This window comes from Bos taurus, chromosome 3, assembly GCF_002263795.3.
Source record: "Bos taurus isolate L1 Dominette 01449 registration number 42190680 breed Hereford chromosome 3, ARS-UCD2.0, whole genome shotgun sequence".
Classification (NCBI taxonomy): Eukaryota; Metazoa; Chordata; class Mammalia; order Artiodactyla; family Bovidae; genus Bos; species Bos taurus.
In genome coordinates this window covers 25,195,515-25,213,764 of record NC_037330.1, presented here as the reverse complement: position 1 = coordinate 25,213,764, position 18,250 = coordinate 25,195,515, and the positions used below count along the sequence as shown (strand labels likewise).

General features: G+C 39.9%; 1 protein-coding gene across 7 annotated transcripts in view; it reads right to left on the bottom strand.

The window, feature by feature from the left end:
* Positions 1–18,250, bottom strand: part of SPAG17 (sperm associated antigen 17) — a 256,137-nt gene that overhangs the window by 43,021 nt on the left and 194,866 nt on the right. For all 7 annotated transcript variants that reach the window (XR_009493800.1, XM_059884728.1, XM_059884727.1 and 4 more), the window contains 9 exons: positions 14,596–14,784; positions 12,437–12,582; positions 12,202–12,332; positions 10,301–10,428; positions 6,888–7,070; positions 5,391–5,504; positions 4,284–4,329; positions 2,011–2,110; positions 1,746–1,793 (listed from right to left, as the gene is read on the bottom strand). Coding sequence is in view for 6 of the 7 variants with exons in the window: in XM_059884728.1 (XP_059740711.1) it covers positions 1,746–1,793; positions 2,011–2,110; positions 4,284–4,329; positions 5,391–5,504; positions 6,888–7,070; positions 10,301–10,428; positions 12,202–12,332; positions 12,437–12,582; positions 14,596–14,784 (1,085 nt within the window). In the remaining variant the exon portion in view is untranslated. The remainder of the gene's footprint in view (positions 1–1,745; positions 1,794–2,010; positions 2,111–4,283; positions 4,330–5,390; positions 5,505–6,887; positions 7,071–10,300; positions 10,429–12,201; positions 12,333–12,436; positions 12,583–14,595; positions 14,785–18,250) is intronic.

Genomic DNA, 18,250 nt, shown 5'->3' with positions numbered 1-18,250 from the left:
TGCATGTGAGTTTTAGTTGCTAGGTTGTATCTAACTTATTGCAACCCCATGCACTGTTGTCCGCCAGGCTCCTCTGTCCATGGCATTTCCCAGGCAAGAATACTGGAGTGGGCTGCCATTTCTTTCTTTAGGGAATCTTCCCAACCCAGGGATAGAACCCAGGTCTCCTGCACTGCAGGCAGTTGCTTCACCACTGACCTATCAGGGAAGCCCACATAGAAGTTAAGTAACCTACCCTAAATCACGTCACCAGTGAGAGGTGAAGTCTGAATTAAAACCCGGGTAGTATGCCCTTAAGCCAGTGATCTTGATTAGTGCCCATGCAAGTCAGCTGTTGATGAACTGACAGAGGTCCTAGACATTAGGCAGTCTAATCATCCTATTTTATAGATAAGTAACTGAAATCCTGAAGTAAATTTTACTGAAGTAAAATAGCCAGCTGGCATCATACAGTCTGCAGATAATCAAATGGAAGCTGATTCTAGGTCTGCCGCCTTTAAGACTAGTGCTTTTTCTCTTATGTTAGACGGCCTCTCTAGAAATACTGGCTGAATGAAAATTGTCTTATTAAATAACTTGAATTTCTGTCAAATCTCTACTGCCTCAATGGATTCATTCATCAATCTATGGCAGTCTAGCTACTGCTTACCACTCTCTTAAAACTGTTCTCACAAAAGAAATCAATAAATCTTCCAACTGATAAGCCCAAATTCCTCTTTTCATTTTCCTTTCCAATTCTTCCACAGCATCTGTCATTTGTTGACCACCTTCTATATCCTGGAAACTTTCTCCTTCCTTCACCCTCATCTCCCACCCATTTTCCATGTTGTTAGCCCTTCTCTTTTCTAGGACACATATCTAATTCCATGTTGCATTTTCTTCCTCAAAAACTTTTGTTGGCTTGCCATTACCTAGCTATGGGTTAAAATTCAAAATGTTAATGTTTCAAAAAAATTTAAATGTGAATGGATAATGCATGCACGTGTACATAAGTAGAAAAGAGTACATCATGGAAAGGAAGTTCATCTTACACTGTCCCCTAACCTCTCAGCCTCCTTCCCCACAGACTCTGTCACCAGGCTCTTGGAAATCCTTTCAGAGATATTCTATAGGACAGTATATATCTTCTAGTTTTATAGGAGGGTGGCCCCTGAGACCTAAGGTCTTATCTCACCACTTATCCAACACATTCCACGACCCAGACGTTTTTATTAAGAAGCATATTCATCCTGGGAGCCATTCTGGAGAGCAGCCATGCACACGTGTACAATGGTACAATATATACTACTGTATACCCAATAAATATATCTGGCTTCCTTTCTTTAGGGCGAGAGGGCTGGGGTTGGAATCCTCAGCTAAGACTGAAAGGAAACCAGCACACATAGAGCTGAGAGTACATTTCTCATGTGCATTTTAAGAACCCTTGCGAGTTTATGACAATGCTCTACATTAAGTTCTAGAATATTTATCAATATATTAGAATTACCAAAGCACAGACAATACAAGAGCGCTTTCTTGCTTATGACAGAGAGAGGATCTACCTAATGTTCTAATAATGGGTTTCCTCAAAAGATTACAACATCATTGCACAATGAATGCCCATTGGGCAGAAATGTATTAGCAGAGATTTTAAGAACAGGGGGAGCCTAGATGGTAGGACCTTGCAAACCATCCCATCCTAAAATTCTATGACTCCACAAAACTGGGCCTTTCACACGCTTCTGTAGACTTCAGGGTAGAATTACCTCTTTTGAGCTAGTTTTTCTTTCCAGCGCTTTGTTGTCTCTGTGTGCCTGTGTAAAAGGAAAGGGAAAATATGATTGAAAGGGCAATGCTCTCAGCTTACAGACAATAGAAGAAAAACCACCCGTGCAAGATAAATTGTTAACAGCGTGGAAGATGAAAGGCTGAGAATTCCTAGATATTATCACCTTCAGTATTATACTCTTATCTCCCATTTCCTCCTCATTTCCTTAATACTGATTGGAACACATTATTGGATCATCTTACCTCAATTTCTTTTCAAGGAAATCTGTCTCAAAGGTTTCTGGTGGACATTCCGTAGCATTAGCCAAAGACTGCTTAAATAAATCAGTTAGGTGGGCTGCAACTTTAAAAATAGATGGGTTTAGCTTTTATCCTCACTTCTTGACAGCACAACACACAATCAGCATTCACCTGAGATGTTTTCTAAGAGCCTATATTTAGCCTCTCAAGTGTTTACTAGAATTTCCATGACCAAGTTATAATATCACAGGAAACCAGGTAGCTCTATGAAACATCCCTCTAGAAAACACACACCTCAGAATCAAAACATAAAATGTGGCAAACTTCATCTGTCCCACATCATCAGGGGAATCAATGTTCTACCTGAGTTTCTTCACATCTGAAGCACCAAAACTCCACAAAAGTAAATATCTTATTGAAATTGTGTTTTTAAAAAGATACCTTAGGGTCTGAATCCAAGGATATTAATACAAGATGATGGTTGTTTGATAATTTGGGCAGTGATTCTCAGAGGTTATTCCACAACATGGTCTCAGCAAAATGTTAACAGGAGATAAAAAAAGAAAGGAAGGTTCCCTATCCCATGGTTATATGAGTTTAGGAAATACTGATTTATATAAGGTTAAATATGTTTCATTACTTTAGGACTTTTCTGAACCCTTAATTAGTTTATGTACCTTGTGACTGTCTAAGAAAATAAGGCATTATGCAGCAGTATCCAAACTTATTTTATCATAAAACTCATTTTCCTCTGGAACCATGTCATGCTATGCTATGCTATGCTAAGTCACTTCAGTTGTGTCCAACTCTGTGCGAACCCATAGACAGCAGCCCACCAGGCTCCCCCGTCCCCAGGATTCTCCAGGCAAGAACACTGGAGTGGGTTGCCATTTTCTTCTCCAATGCATGAAAGTGAAAAGTGAAAGTGAAGTCACTCAGTCGTGTCCAACTCTTAGCGACCCCATGGATTGCAGCCTAACAGGCTCCTCCGTCCATGGGATTTTTCAAGCAAGAGTACTGGAGTGGGGTGCTATTGCCTTCTCCATGGAACCATGTCATAGACTAGTGCTTTAGGAAGTACTTTGAGGGCCAGTGACTTAGGATCACCACTATTAATGCGTCAGGGCAGCTGTAAACATGCGAGACTGTTGATTCCTGCATCTGTTTGTTTGAAAAATACGTTTGGTTTATCCTTCAACATTGGGCAACTTGTGCATTTACCTGTTCACTGACTGTTCCCTCACACCAGAGGTTAAAAATTCAAATGCTACAATGTAGGGTTACTAATGTAGGACATCTAGTCAAATGTGAACTTCAGAGAAGCAGTAACAGATTTTTTAGTATAAGCATGCTCCTTGTTATTTTGGAACTTGCTCATAATAAAAAAAAATGTGTTGTTTCTCTGAAATTCAAATTTGACTGGGTCTTCTGTATTTTCATTTGTTAAATCTGGCAACCCTAATGTAAGAGGCCACCCACAAAAAGAGTGACAACAGACTGTAAGCACCAGGAGACGCTGGGGGCTTTGATGGACCCTTTGGTTCATGGCAGTCCTGGAGGCGCAGCTGCTAATCATCTTCAGCTACATGTCACGGTATGGTAGAGGAAGACTCAGATATACCAAACAACAAACACAGCTGTGCAAGCCAGCACCACGCAGGACACGCAAAACACGCCTGTGGGCTGAACGGAGCCCGTGGCTGCCAGTTTCTGACTTTTGTCATACAGTCAAAATAGAAAAGAAAACCCCAAACCACAAAAATTCTCTGCTGCTTATCTTCTATGAACTATGAAACTATATAACCAAGTTTGCTGGGGCTGTATATAGTCCCAAATAAATTGCTTTCCAAAAGTAGACTGCTTGGGCTACATGTAGTGTAAAACATGGCAAGGTTTTTGTTATATCTATGTAGTTGCTCCAAAGTTTTGTGTATGTGACTGCGTGTGTTAGGGGTAGAGTGTTATTCGGTTGACTGCTTCCTTCCTGTATGTTTGCTATGTTCTAAATACAAGTTGACACTAACTTAAAAGCCAAATGTCAACATTTTTCACGCAACATGCGACAAAAATGAATTTGAGGCAATCATGGTTTTAAGACTCTCACAATTTAGACAGGAAAGCATATAAAAAAGTCATTATAGTACAACATGGTCAGTATGACAACAAATATGTATATGCTACTTTGCTATCAGATGAGACAATAACTGAGAAGTGTATTTAAGATTGCTCCTTTGAAATCTATAACTATTTTACAGAAAAATATTAAGTATAATTACCTTCAGTAACATGACTTTTTGTAGTTTCCTCCATTTTAGGGAAAGACTGAAATGAAGAGAGAGTTCCTTAATAGTAATTATTATATTACATACAAAATTTACTTTGTTTAGCAAGATTCTTCTTTATATATGCAAATTGATCTTTTATGGAAACTACTGTAAAATGAATTAGTTTTTAATGCTGATACAAAAAGTGATTTTTCTTTTAGTCATTTATTTCATTTAGCAAATTTCTAAAAGTGGAAATCATTCTACACTTAAGTGTAGAAATTGCTTTTTCTTCCTTCTTCCAATTTCATTTATTAATTCATACATTTCAATGAATGCCAGCTTCTCTGAAGACAATAAAAACTTTTATTTAAGAGCCTTCAGAATTATTCATGAGTTAAGGAAGAGACTGTGGCTACTGCTGCTACTGCTAAGTCGCTTCAGTTGTGTCCGACTCTGTGTGACCCCATAGACGGCAGCCCACCAGGCTCCTCTGTCCCTGGGATTCTCCAGGCAAGAATACTGGAGTGGGTTGCCATTTCCTTCTCCAATGCATGAAAGTGAAAAGTGAAAAGTGAAAGTGAAGTCACTCAGTCGTGTCCGACTCTTAGCGACACCATGGACTGCAGCCCACCAGACTCCTCTGTCGATGGGATTTTCCAGGCAGGAGTACTGGAGTGGGTTGCCATTGCCTTCTCTGAAGGAAGAGACTAAAATGCATCATATTGGGATTCTCTGGTGGCTCAGATGGTAAAAGAGTTTGCCTGCAAATGTGGGAGACCTGGGTTCAATCCCTGGGTCAGGAAGATCCCCTGAAGGAAATGGCAACCAACTCCAGTATTCTTGCCTGGAGAATCCCAGGGACAGAGGAGCCTAGCAGGCCAGTCTACAGGGTCACAAATGACTAAGAGACTTCACTTTCACTTTCTTTCAAAAAGTATTTACAAAATATGATACATATAAGGAATCAGGGTTCCACAGAAATAAGAAATTATAAGGAGGGGGAAAAACCTTCATAAAAGTGACAGAAATAGCTGTTATTTACAATATTTTGTCTTGATGCATTGAATACTGAAACAAAAGCAAAAAACACTGGACTAGAAAACATTTCTTTCTCACCATAACCAGCTTGAGGAGATCTGCAGCATTGCCTCTCTCCTCCTCAGTTCTGGAATCTTTAACTGTCATTTCCTGCAACTCATCTTCTTTCTTTAGAATATGGTTTATGTAATCCTAAATCAGTAGAATAAAAGAAATCAATAAAACACAGAAGTATGGTAGAGAGAGATACAAAATAGTTAACAGCAACTGGAAATATTACAAAAGGTTAAGAATATGTAAGTTTACAATGCTCAGCAACCAGCTACTAGTCAAGCAATCTGGAAAGGCTTTTCCTTAATATGTTAATAAGCAAAGACCCGAAAAGCTCAAGAGTAAAGCTGTAAGAGCCACGGGCCATTAGAACTGTCTGCAGACCTCAGATGGAGAAGGCAATGGCACCCCACTCCAATTCTCCTGCCTGGAAAATCCCATGGACGGAGGAGCCTGGTAGGCTGCAGTCCATGGGGTCGCTAAGTGTCGGACACGACTGAACGACTTCACTTTCACTTTTCACTTTCATGCATTGGAGGAGGAAATGGCAACCCACTCCAGTGTTCTTGCCTGGAGAATCCCATGGACAGAGGAGCCTGGTGGGCTGCTGTCTACGGGGTCGCACAGAGTCGGACACGACTGAAGCGACTTAGCAGCAGCAGCAGCAGCAGACCTCAGAGAAGCCCAGCTTCTCACTCAGCGTCCTCATCAATAAAATGGACAGCGCTGGGATAGATGATTTCTAGAGTCCTCTGCAGGTATAGTCTTCAAGATGATACTTATGAATGTAAGTGGCTCAGTTCATGCCTTTGCTGAAAACCATAAATACTTGAATTTTCATGAATAACGGTCCCCTGCTGTATGCCAGGTGTTGGATGTGTAGCCATAAACTAAACACATACGACACACGTTCTGAGATAGTGGACACTCTTGACAGTGAGGCACTGCAGACATGCTTAATAGTGAACTATATATCAGCAAAAGCTTCGACTGTTTCCAAAGACTAACTAAATCCTTTTCTTCCATGGAAGAATGAAGATTATTCAGGGAATCCTACTGCTTCCCATTTTCAACCAGTAACTAGCTGCCACTGATAAATAGACAGCCAGCAGTCTGTCAGAAATGCTCAAGAAGTGTTATATAATACAATATGCCTGGTCACAGAAGGAGAAAAACTAGGAAATAACTTACATTAGGGACAAGTATCAAGTTAATATGCAGTTCTACCTTTTCCCAGAGGTTACTAGATCAGTTTTCCAGAGAGTGAGAAAGGAGGACAACAATACTGCAATCACATTTAAAAGATAATTATCTTCTCAACGTCTTTGGAGCCTTAATACTTCCTCTACCTTATGGGAACCATGAAATATTTTCCATCATGCAACCTTCTACTGAAGATTGGCATTCATGTGTTGCATTAAATAAATATTGGTACAATTCCGTAAGTTCAGGTTCCTTAGGAAACCAAGAGGAATGGTTGCCCTGTTGCTGATTCTTTTGGTCAGGTTACCTGCAATCCCTTACCTTCAGGGAAATCTGCAGTTTCAGTTTCACCTCATTCTTTATGACCTCGTGCTGGATGAACTGGCGTGTCTGTAGCACACTGGGGCTCTTCAGTATAGGGGCTGGAGTGTTCACTAACTGTTTGGAGCCAATGTCGAGACCCTTCCAAATCTGAGTGCCAAACGGAGGTCCTGGAGTTTTTTTCTGTCACCAAAATAAGCAAAACCACCATCAAAGAAATGAGTATGTTTTAATATTAGATTTTTTCTTCCACTGTGTACTTATTATGTAGACACTATGCTCAAACTACCGCACAATCGCACTCATCTCACACGCTAGCAAAGTGATGGCCAAATTCTCCCAGCCAGGCTTCAACAGTACGTGAACTGTGAATTTCCAGATGTTCCAGCTGGATTTAGAAAAGGTAGAGGAACCAGAGATCAAATTGCCAACATCCAGTGGATCATTGAAAAACAGAGAGTTCCCATAAAACATCTACTTCTGCTTTACTGACTACACCAAAGCCTTTGATTGTGTGGATCACAACAAACTGTGGAAAATTCTTAAAGTGATGGGAATACTGGATCACCTGACCTGCCTCCTGAGAAATCTGTGTGCACGTCAGGAAGCAACAGTTAAAACTGGGCATGGAACAACAGACTGGTTCCAAATCAGGAAAGGAGTACATCAAGGCTATATATTGTCACCCTGCTTATTTAACTTATATGCAGAGTACATCATGAGAAACGCTGGGCTGGAAGACGCTCAAGCTGGAATCAAGATTTCTGGGAGAAATACCAATAACCTCAGATATGCAGATGACACCACCCTTATAGCAGAAAGTGAAGAACTATAGAGCCTCTTGATGAAAGTGAAAGAGGAGAGTGAAAAAGTTGGCTTAAAGTTCAACATTCAGAAAACTAAGATCATGGCACCTGGTTCCATCACTTCATGGCAAATAGATGGGGAAACAGTGGAAACACTGAGTGACTTTATTTTGGGGGGCTCCAAAATCACTGCAGATGGTGACTGCAGCTATGAAATTAAAAGACGCTGGTTCCTTGGAAGAAAAGTTATGATCAACCTAGACAGCATATTAAAAAGCAGAGACATTCATTACTTGGCCAACAAAGGTCCATCTAGTCAAAGCTATGGTTTTTCCAGTAGTCATGTATGGATGTGAGAACTGTACTATAAAGAAAGCTGAGCGCCAAAGAATTGATGCTTTTGAGTTGTGGTGTTGGAGAAGACTCTTGAGAGTCCCTTGGACTGCAAGAAGATCCAACCAGTCCATCCTAAAGGAAATCAGTCCTGAATATTCATTGGAAGGACTGATGCTGAAGCTGAAACTCCAATAATTTGGCCACCTGATGCAAAGAACTGACTCATTTGAAAAGACCCTGATGCTGGAAAAGATTGAAGGTGGGATGAGAAGGGGATGACAGAGGATGAGATGGTTGGATGGCATCGCCGACTCAATAGACATGAGTCTGAATAAATTCTGGGAGTTGGAGATGGACAGGGAGGCTGGCATGCTGCATTGCATGGGGTTGCAGAGTCGGACAAGACTGAGCAACTGAACTGAACTGAACTGGAGACACTATATGCTAGGAACCTCTCATTAGTGAATATAATAGTGAAAAAAAAAAGGGATCCCTGCTCTCAAAATTTTTGCAAATATAAGGAAAATTAGGAATGAACTGGACAAGTTTTCCTCTTTATATGTGTTACCAAAAATAAGGACATTTTAAAATCCTGTTGCCTGATATCCTACTGGATAGCATTTAAGGGAATGCTAAGCCATGCTGTTGCCATGGTGATGCAGCAGAAGCCTTGTTTATGCCAAATGCATGAGACTACCTGGTCTTCCCAGGTGGCTCTAGTGGTAAAGAACCTGCCTGACAATGCAGGAGATGCAAGAGACATTGGTTTGATCCCTGGGTTGAGAAGATCCACTGGAGGGGGAAATGGCCTCCCACTCCAGTATTCTTCCATAGAGAATCCCGTGGACAAGGGAGCCTGGTGGGCTACAGTCCATAGGGTCACAAAGAGCTGGACATGACTGAAGTGATTTAGCACACACACATATTTTTATACCCACAGAGAGCCTAAAACATTTGGAATTAAGCTCGGAGAGATCCTTTGAAGGAAAAATCAAGCCATAGATCTGGGTGGTCTTTGACCTCACTCTAGATTAAGCATGCTGTCAGAATCTTCCCAGGATCTCTTCTGCAGAAATGTGTGCCTTGTGTCGATGCACATCTCTTATGTTTTTTGGAATTGACTTTCAGGAGTTGTGTGGGCTTGATGTGTTTCATTTTAAGTTGCTCTTCATGTCAAATGCATGGTCAGTGACAGCTACTCAGGAGCTTGCCTGGGCTGGGTCACTCCACTGGTCAGAGGTCACAGCTATAGGAATTTTGGAGGAAGAGAAGGAACTTCCTTCATTCATCTCAAATGTGGTATATTATTTTTCATAATGCAATAAATACATTCAACTTGGAGATAGCCTTTGTAAACCATTTGGTATGAGCTTTCAATTTTCAGATAAGGAAGCAGAGATCAAGGGTGACTTGTCTCAAATTCCATATTAATAATTGATAAAGTCAAGATTAGAATGCAGATCACCTTCATTCACCATGTTGATTATAGGTACCAAACTGAAACAGAGGGTTAGGCGATCTTTGCTATCTTAAGAGTTCATTACCTCTGCTTCCACAACTATAAGACTGGATAAAGAAACCAAGATAATCATAACTAAAAAACATTATCCTCCTTACTTCACAGTACTATCTTTCCCTGATCATGTTACCAATGCCTTCACTGATTTAACAATTTAACATCTGACAGTTTGCTGCATATTACATAAACTGCTTGCAAAATTAAATGACAAACCTGGCAAGATGCAGGACTTTATGATTTCTTAAGATATTTTCTTTCATTCTTTAAAAAAATCTGAGGCGAGGCTTCTCTAAGCTGACACAATTACAATGCTTACTTTTTAACACTGAGATTCCGAGTCCATATATTTACTATTTCACGGTATTCTTACATACTCAGTTTGTGCACTAATAAATTAAGAACAAAGGGAAAGTGAAAGACCTCAGATTGTGCGTTAAAACTAGCAAATATTGGGAGAAAGGAAGATTTCTATATTGCATAGTATCAGTAATGGGTTACTCAGACTAGATATTTTTATATGATAGGAAGATGTTCAAACCAGCAATGTAGACTAAAAAAATAAAATTGAGATTAGTCAGGTATATTTCTCCAAAATCTATAAATGTCAAAGTATTCAAATATAAAACTCCTTGATCCTGTTAACAATTTACAAAAGAATGAAAAGAGGTGAATATACAGGAGAAGACCTGAGCTCTGATCCATGGATGGATGGATATGCATATATGGTGACTTCACAGCAGGAAAATTTATACCTGAACTGAGGGAAAGGTCTCCCATGTCCTTGACTGGAGATTAGGAGGAACAATCGTATCTAATTCTTTCTTCACTAGCCATGGTGACACTTCATGGAAAGGGCGAAGGACGGTGATGCTCAGGGCACCTGGGTCACAGAGAGTTAGCAGAGGGTCATGTCTCTGTCAGAAATACTCGGAGAAATTCGGCAAATACTAAACACATTTGATAAGCCAGACATGGCGATCATGCTTAAGGACCTCCACGCTAATAAGGAAAGTCTTTTAGTCAGAGTAACGTCTAAAAGCTGCATTCAGACCACTTGAAAGCATTAATTGACACTTCGCTGTCCTTCAGAAATCAGACGCAAGTCCTGTCAGTTCTACCACTAAGCATCTCTTGAGTTCATCCACCTTTTTCCCCTCCACTGACCCAACCTTGGACTATTTCCCGCAGAGAGATCCTGTTTTGGACGTCAGCAACAATGAACTTTTCTTCCCACCTCTACTCTGTGAATGAACCTCCTTCCACAGGCAGGGTGACTGACTGTGTTAGTCCACCATGTAGACTTTTCTTTGACTTCCCATCGTTTATAGGATAAAACTGAGGCCTTCATGTTTTCTCCTGCCTCCTCAACGTGGGCTATTTTCCCTTCTATACTTTGGCTCCTTTGGCCTTTTCTCCTCTGTTCCAAGCTTCCTGCTTTGTATTCCCTCTTCCAAGAAAGCTCCTCCTCCTCTTTTAATTCGTGCCTACTTATCCAGCAGTTCTTGGCTCCAGCGTTTTCAGGAAAGCCTTCTAGATTATGTCAGGCTCCCCTGTTAGATGCTCTCATGGAATCATATTCCTTTACTCCATACGCCTTATCCCAATTTATAAGCATACAGGTATTTGTGTGACTATGTAATTAACGCCCATCTCTTTCCTTAGACTCTAAGCTTTGTGAAAGCAGGGTTTGTTGCTCTCTTAGCTCACCACTGTATCCCTAACATCCAGCCAAGTTTTGGTACATGGTGGGTTATCATGTAGATGCTAAATGACTGACTAATGAAGCAATTTGAGATGAATTCTTATTCTCTCACAGTTCTACACACACACTGTACAACCAGTCAGAGCTCCCCACTTTCCATATTCATAGAGAAAAAGCAAATTTATTATATCACACACATGTACATTGATGCATTCAAAGATACAACTGCATATAGAGGTGGGCATACTCATAAATGAATACAAAATATACCCCACCTATCAGAGAAAAGATAAAACAGGAAACACATACATAAACCTAGATAGACACAGCATATTGCTTTGGTGCATGGATAACATGGAAGCTTTTTTGTTTTTTCTGTGCTTAAATACACACGTTACATATACAGTGGTTCTTACCTAATGCAACGTATGTCTCTATTTTTTGGTCATACACTAATTTCTTGAAATTAATGAAAATATGTAAATGCCCAATGAATATAATACATAACTTATCCTATATTTCAGGTTGGATTTCTAACTGACACATCAAATCTACTTTATTCTCTTGTTATACTAAATTCATCAAGGCAACACCATCAAAATGACAAAAAATGAAGTTAGGAAATATACCTCACTTTTGTTTTTTACTACTAAGATGAAACTGACACATAAGTAGGAACCTAGGTACATAACTAAATCTACCTAACAAGCCTAAATGCAGATACAGATCTCCTTATAGGTAGGAAAGGGACTCACACAATTTACACAGGTTGGTGCTTAGATAAAGCATAGTACAAACATACATCACTGCACAACCAGGCTGACATGGCCAGGTGGAAAGCAGAGTTGAAAAGTGAGCAAAGGGGAAAACATAGCAACCACATCAGGGTAGACTGGCTATGGAGGATGAGAGTTGGTAAAGGACACAGCAACTTCCAGTCTGGCTCTCTACCTGGTTGTTCCTGTACTGGCTCTTGAAGAACTACAGTAGTTGATTCTCCATATGCCAAGGAGAGGTACTCTTCTATGTCACTGTCCCGAAGAAGCTCCACTCCTGATCCATCAGCATAGATAACAAAAAACCTGTTTGCAGAAATAAAAATCAGATCCCTTGACACATTCAGCTAAAATGCTCCTTAAACTTGGAACTGAAAATAAAAGTCATGATTTTATTCTTCTCATATTACCTGGGGACATGTTCACCATAGATTTGCAGATGATTCTTATGAAGGTGAGTGGATGACAAACTGTCATAACCTTCAGCTTTTGCATTTAAATCATCTTCCAGGTTGTTTTCAGGTAGGATGGTTGATGCACTACCATCAGCCATGACCTAAGGGACACAGTAGATAAGCAACTAAAAAAAAAAGCCATAAAGCTTACATTTTTGTTGATCTCACTTGAGAAAGCAGGTAATCTTTTGGATATTCAGAAAATCAAAGATATTTACTTATAAGGTATTATTCCCTAAGTATTTTGTTGTTGTTCAGCCACAAAGTCATGTCTGACTCTTGCAACCCCATGGACTGTAGCTCACCAGGCTTCTCTGTCCATGGGATTTCCCAGGCAAGAATACTGGAGCAGGTTGCCATTTTCTCCTCCAGGGGAATCTTCCCAACTCAGGGATGGATTCCACATCTCCTGTATTGGCAGGTGGATTCTTTACTGCTGAGCCACCAGGGAAGCCCCAATAGACTGCATTAATAAAAGTGAAAACGTAGTAGCACATCTTCACTGACAAACTACACCGAGAATGTGAAAACAAATGGGAAGACAAGCCAGAGTACAATCAGAGGAAGGCGACTAGTATGGCAGGGGACACACCAGGGGACAATCTTATCTTCTGAGGATAAGTTCAGGGAACTGGGAATTTAAACATGGAGGAAAGACTACTCATGTGACAGTTGTCTTGAAACATTAAGAGTGACAGTATGGATTCTAAGCACAGAATTAGAGACTCATGGATAGACCACCCTGGGAAACAGATGGAGGTTCACTCTGAGATGTACATTCCTAGCCATTGCTACTGTCAAGATACAGAGTGTGGTTTAGGCTGAAAGGCCACTGAAGGGAACGCACAAGAAGAACATCGAAGCCTAGAGTAATGCTTGGCTTAGATGTTTCAACTTGGAGGGTTTGGGCTTTAGGTTTCAATTTCAGTTCATTGTAAATCAAAGTCTCTTAGTAGCCTGAACTCAGGCTGTGAAGAGTCTCACTTACTTAGCACAGAAAAACAAATCTGGATCAGGCCCAGTCTGCACCCCATGCAAAGCTGGGGACTCTTTGTCAGGGTTTCAAATCTAAAAAATAACTTTGCCACCCACTAGCCAACACATGAAATTCCACCAAGGGGTGAGGAGTGGGAAAAAAGTGCCTAGAGAAAGGGCTGGTGGACCTCTCCTTGTCAAGGGCCAGATAGTATATATTTTAGGGTTTGTAGGCCATAGAGTTTCTGTTGCAACTAGTCAATGCTGCCATTACATGCAAAAGCAGCCACAGGTAATATGTAAACAAATGAGCATGGCTATGTTCCAATAAAACTTTATATAATGACACTGAAATTGAATTTCCTATTATTTTCTGTGTCATAAAATTCTCTTCTCCTTCTGATTTTCCCCAACCGTTTAAAAATGTAAAATGTAGTCAGCCTGCGTTTTTAACTCAAGGGCGCATATAAACAAGTGACCATGGTTTGTCACTGCCTGGCTTAGCAATAAGAGGAAGGACAGAGAAACAGAACACAGAGCTCTACCACGGACCAGCTAAGCACCTCACCAGGCTTCCCACCTCCCCATCCTCAGTCCTCCTGGAACCCTCATGCTGATAATATTTCTAAGCATTCTCTACCTAGTCAAACAGACTTGCCTGCTGTCCTGTGTATTTTCTCTCACTTAAACCCAGATACAGAGCATTCTTACACTGTTCTTTGTTGTTGACATTATTTTTAGATGTTTAGTAACTTCCCCCCTTTTTGTTCTAATTATTTATTTGGCTTTACCATTTCAACCATCCTCATTGTTGGGTTTGCTATCCCCTGCTGCTGCTGCTAAGTCGCTTCAGTCGTGTCCGACTCTGTGAGACCCCATAGACAGCAGCCCACCAGGCTCCCCCGTCCCTGGGATTCTCCAGGCAAGAACACTGGAGTGGGTTGCCATTTCCTTCTCCAATGAAGCATAATCGAGAATTAAAGCTACTGACATTAATTGCTGTTGTCCAAAGCACTGACAGTAAGTAGATAACTAATCCCAAGGCAGCTAAGATAAAAAGCTATTTGGGAGCTCTCTAGGGTGAAATATCTCAAAAGCAAACCCATCGCCTCTCTCTCCATACTAATGATGCACTTTACCTGAAAGGTATTTCCTTCGGGATCCATGACCTCGCAGATAACCTCTGATGTGTGTTTCATGATGTACCTGCTAGCTCTCAGCTGCTCACGTTTTTGAAAAGGATGGTATATGTCACTGCTTGATTCATGGCAATATATAGCTGAACAGTCCCTATCAATATGAAGACAGCCTGTGTTTGGAGGTAACACCTGAAAGGGTCACACACAGAGATAAATTATTCAAAATTTCTTGATTGATTTGAGAGATTTAGAAAATCACTTAAGGAAAAAATACTATCCATTGACTTGAGACACAAATGTATTTTCAGGAAGAAAACAAAAGAGGATGTAAGTTTGGGGAAAGACTACTTAATAAGGAGGCAAATAATGATTAGGATATAATTGTTCCTGCATCTCATATTTTATCTACTCACTTTAATACTTCTTCCAGTTAATGCAATCTACGCCCCTTCTTTTTTCAGATATTTAATTAAAGTATTAAAAGCATATGTTAAGTAAACACACTTGACCCTATTCAAAACTCTTGGAATCCTTTAATGTTTTTGGGCAAGGAGCATCTTCAAAGGGGTCAACAGCAATGGGACAAATGCTTTTAGAAGCTTTTATTTTTCCTCATTCCTCTGGTGGCTGACACAGACCTTAAGTAATAGCTTTTGTATAATGACTTCTGGTTTGGATAGCCTCTTTGAGATATAATTCACATGCCATATATTCTCCCCTTTAAAGTGTTCATTCAGTGGATTTTAGTATATTCAAAAACTTGTGCAAACATGATCACTAATTCCAGAACATTTCCATTGTCCTACAAAGAAACCCTGATGCCATTAGTCATTCTGCACCTCTCCTGTCTCTGGCAACCACCGACCTGCTGTCTCTGTGGATTTGACTATTTCAGACACTCTGTAGAAATGGAAGCATGTGATACTTGGCACCTCTTGTGCCTGGCTTCTTTCACTTGGCATAAAGTTTTTAAGCTTCATTTATATTGTAGTGTGTATCAATACTTCATTCTGTTTATTTCCACTTCAGTTTAGATGTGTGAAATTTTAAAAGTTTTTATGCTAAAATGAACTCAAGTTTTTTCAATTTAGGTAGTTTGGGGAGATTTGAAACTGAAATCAAGCCTACATTTGCTAAACTATGCTATGCTAAGTCACTTCAGTCGTGTCTGACTCTGTGAGACCCCATAGACGGCAGCCCATTAGGCTCCCCCGTCCCTGGGATTCTGCAGGCAAGAACACTGGAGTGGGTTGCCATTTCCTTCTTCAATGCATGAAAGTGAAAAGTGAAAGTGAAGTCATTCAGTTGTGTCCGACTCTTTGCTAAACTGAGGAGTTCAAAGTTCACAAATTCAGCCATTAAGTCCTCAATTTGCCCATTGTTTGACTTGCAATTGCCCAGGACAAGTTCTCAAATAGCTGCCAGAGTCTGCTTCCTCAGCTCCAGGTAGATCCTTCTCTTCATGGCCATGTTTCTCTCTTCCCCTACTCTTCAAACTTAACTTTCTGTGGCAGGTGGTGGCAGGGGTTGGGGAGAGGTGTCCCAGCCTGTGCAGCAAGGGCCAATGGAAGGGGTCTACTTGCAGCAGACGTATGAAAACCACAATGAGGTATCGCCTCACACTGGCCAGAATGGCCCTTATCAAAAAGTCTACAAATAAGAGATGCTGGCGAGGGCTGGAGAAAAAGGAGCCCTCCTACACTGTTGGTGCGAATGTAAATTGGTATGGCCACTACGGAGAATAGTATGGAGGTTCCTTAAAAAATTAAAAATAGAGCTACCATATGACCCTGCACTCCCACTCCTGGGCATATATCCAGAGAAAAACATGGGAAAGGATACATGCAATAGCCAAGATATGGAAGCAACCTGTGTCCATAGAGAAATGGGTACAGAAGATGTGGGACATGTATACGATGGAGATATATATTACCAGCCATTAAAAAGAGTGAAACATGCCATCTGCAGCAACATGGATGGACCTAGAGACTGTCATACTGAGTGAAGACACACAGAGAGATATGACATTACTTACATGTGGAATCTAAAAAAGTGGTACAAATAAACTTACTTATAAAACGGAAACAGACTCACAGAGAGCAAACTTATGGTTACCAGGAGGAAAGGGTAGACAGAAGAGGTGGGGAGTTTGGAATCTACATGAACACACTGCTATATTTAAGATGGATAACCAACAAGGACCTAGTGTATAGCACAGGGAACTCTGCTCAATGCTATATAGCAGCCTGGATGGGAGGGGAGTTCGGGGGTACAATGACTACATGTGTGTGTGTGTGTGTGGCTGAGTTGCTTTGCTATGCACCTGGAACTATCACAACATTGTTAACTGGCTATACTCCAACATAAAATAAAGAATCAAAAAAAAAGATTTGCATTTTCCACTTTTCTGTATGTCTTATGTCTGGTTTCCCTTCTAGTCATCCATTACTGCCTTCTTTTGTTTTAAATAGATTATTTTCAAGTGTGCCATTTTAATTCCATTGTTTCTTTTACTATATATTTTTGAGTTACTTTCTTAGTGTCTTTTGGGTATTACAATTAACATCTTAATGTATTACTGTCTAGATTGGATTGATACTAATGATTTCACTATTATACAAAATCTTTGCTCCATGTAGCTCTATTCCTTATTTGTGTTATTGTCAAAACTTACATCTTTATACATTTTATAATAGTGGTTTTATGTAGTTGCCTTTTAAATAAAAAAGGCCACAAAAATACATGTATACTGTCTTTTATATTTACCTATATTGTCATCTTTACCAGTACTATTTATGTATAATTGAATTGCTGTGTAGTGTTCGTTTCAGCCTGAAGGATTCCCTAAAGGGAATCTTTAATCTAAAGATTTTCTTGTAGGGAATGTCTAAGAGCAACAAATCCTTTCAGTTTTTGTTTCCCTGGAACTATATTAATTTCTTCATTTTAGGATAATTTTACTGAAAAGAGGGATTTTTGGTTGATGATCTTTTTCTTTAAGCATTTTGAATATGTCATATCACTGCCTTCTGACTCCATGTTTTCTGATGAGAACATAGCTATTAGTCTTATTGGATACCTCAATTTAAAAAATTTTTTATTATGATATAGTTGATTAACAATGTTGTGCTTTAGGGTTTTTCTTTTCTTTTTTTTGAGATCTCTCGTATTTGATGAGCCTTTTCTCATTGCTTGTGAGACTTTGTCTTCACACAATTTGACTGTGATGTGCCTAGGTGTGGATCTCCGAGTTTATCTTACTTGAAGTTTGTTGAGATTTCTTGCAATTGTAGATAGTTTAATCAAATTTGGTAAGTTTTAAGCCATTATTTCCTCAAATAATCTTTCAGCCCTTCTCTCTATTCCTTCTCAGACTCTCATTATGCATGCGTTAGTATGCCTGATGGTATCCTCTGAGGCTCTGTTCATTTTTCTTGATTCTTTTTTCTCTCTCTCCTCCAGCCTGCTTAATCTCAATTGATCTATTTTCAAGTCAGTTCAAATAATTGCTGATTATTTCTTCTGCCAGCCAAAATTTGATATTGAGCCTCATTAGCAAATTTTTCATTACAGTTATTATGCTTTCCAACTCCAGAATTTCTATGTGGTTCTTTTAAAAAATAGTTTCTATGTATTGATGTTCTATACTTTATGA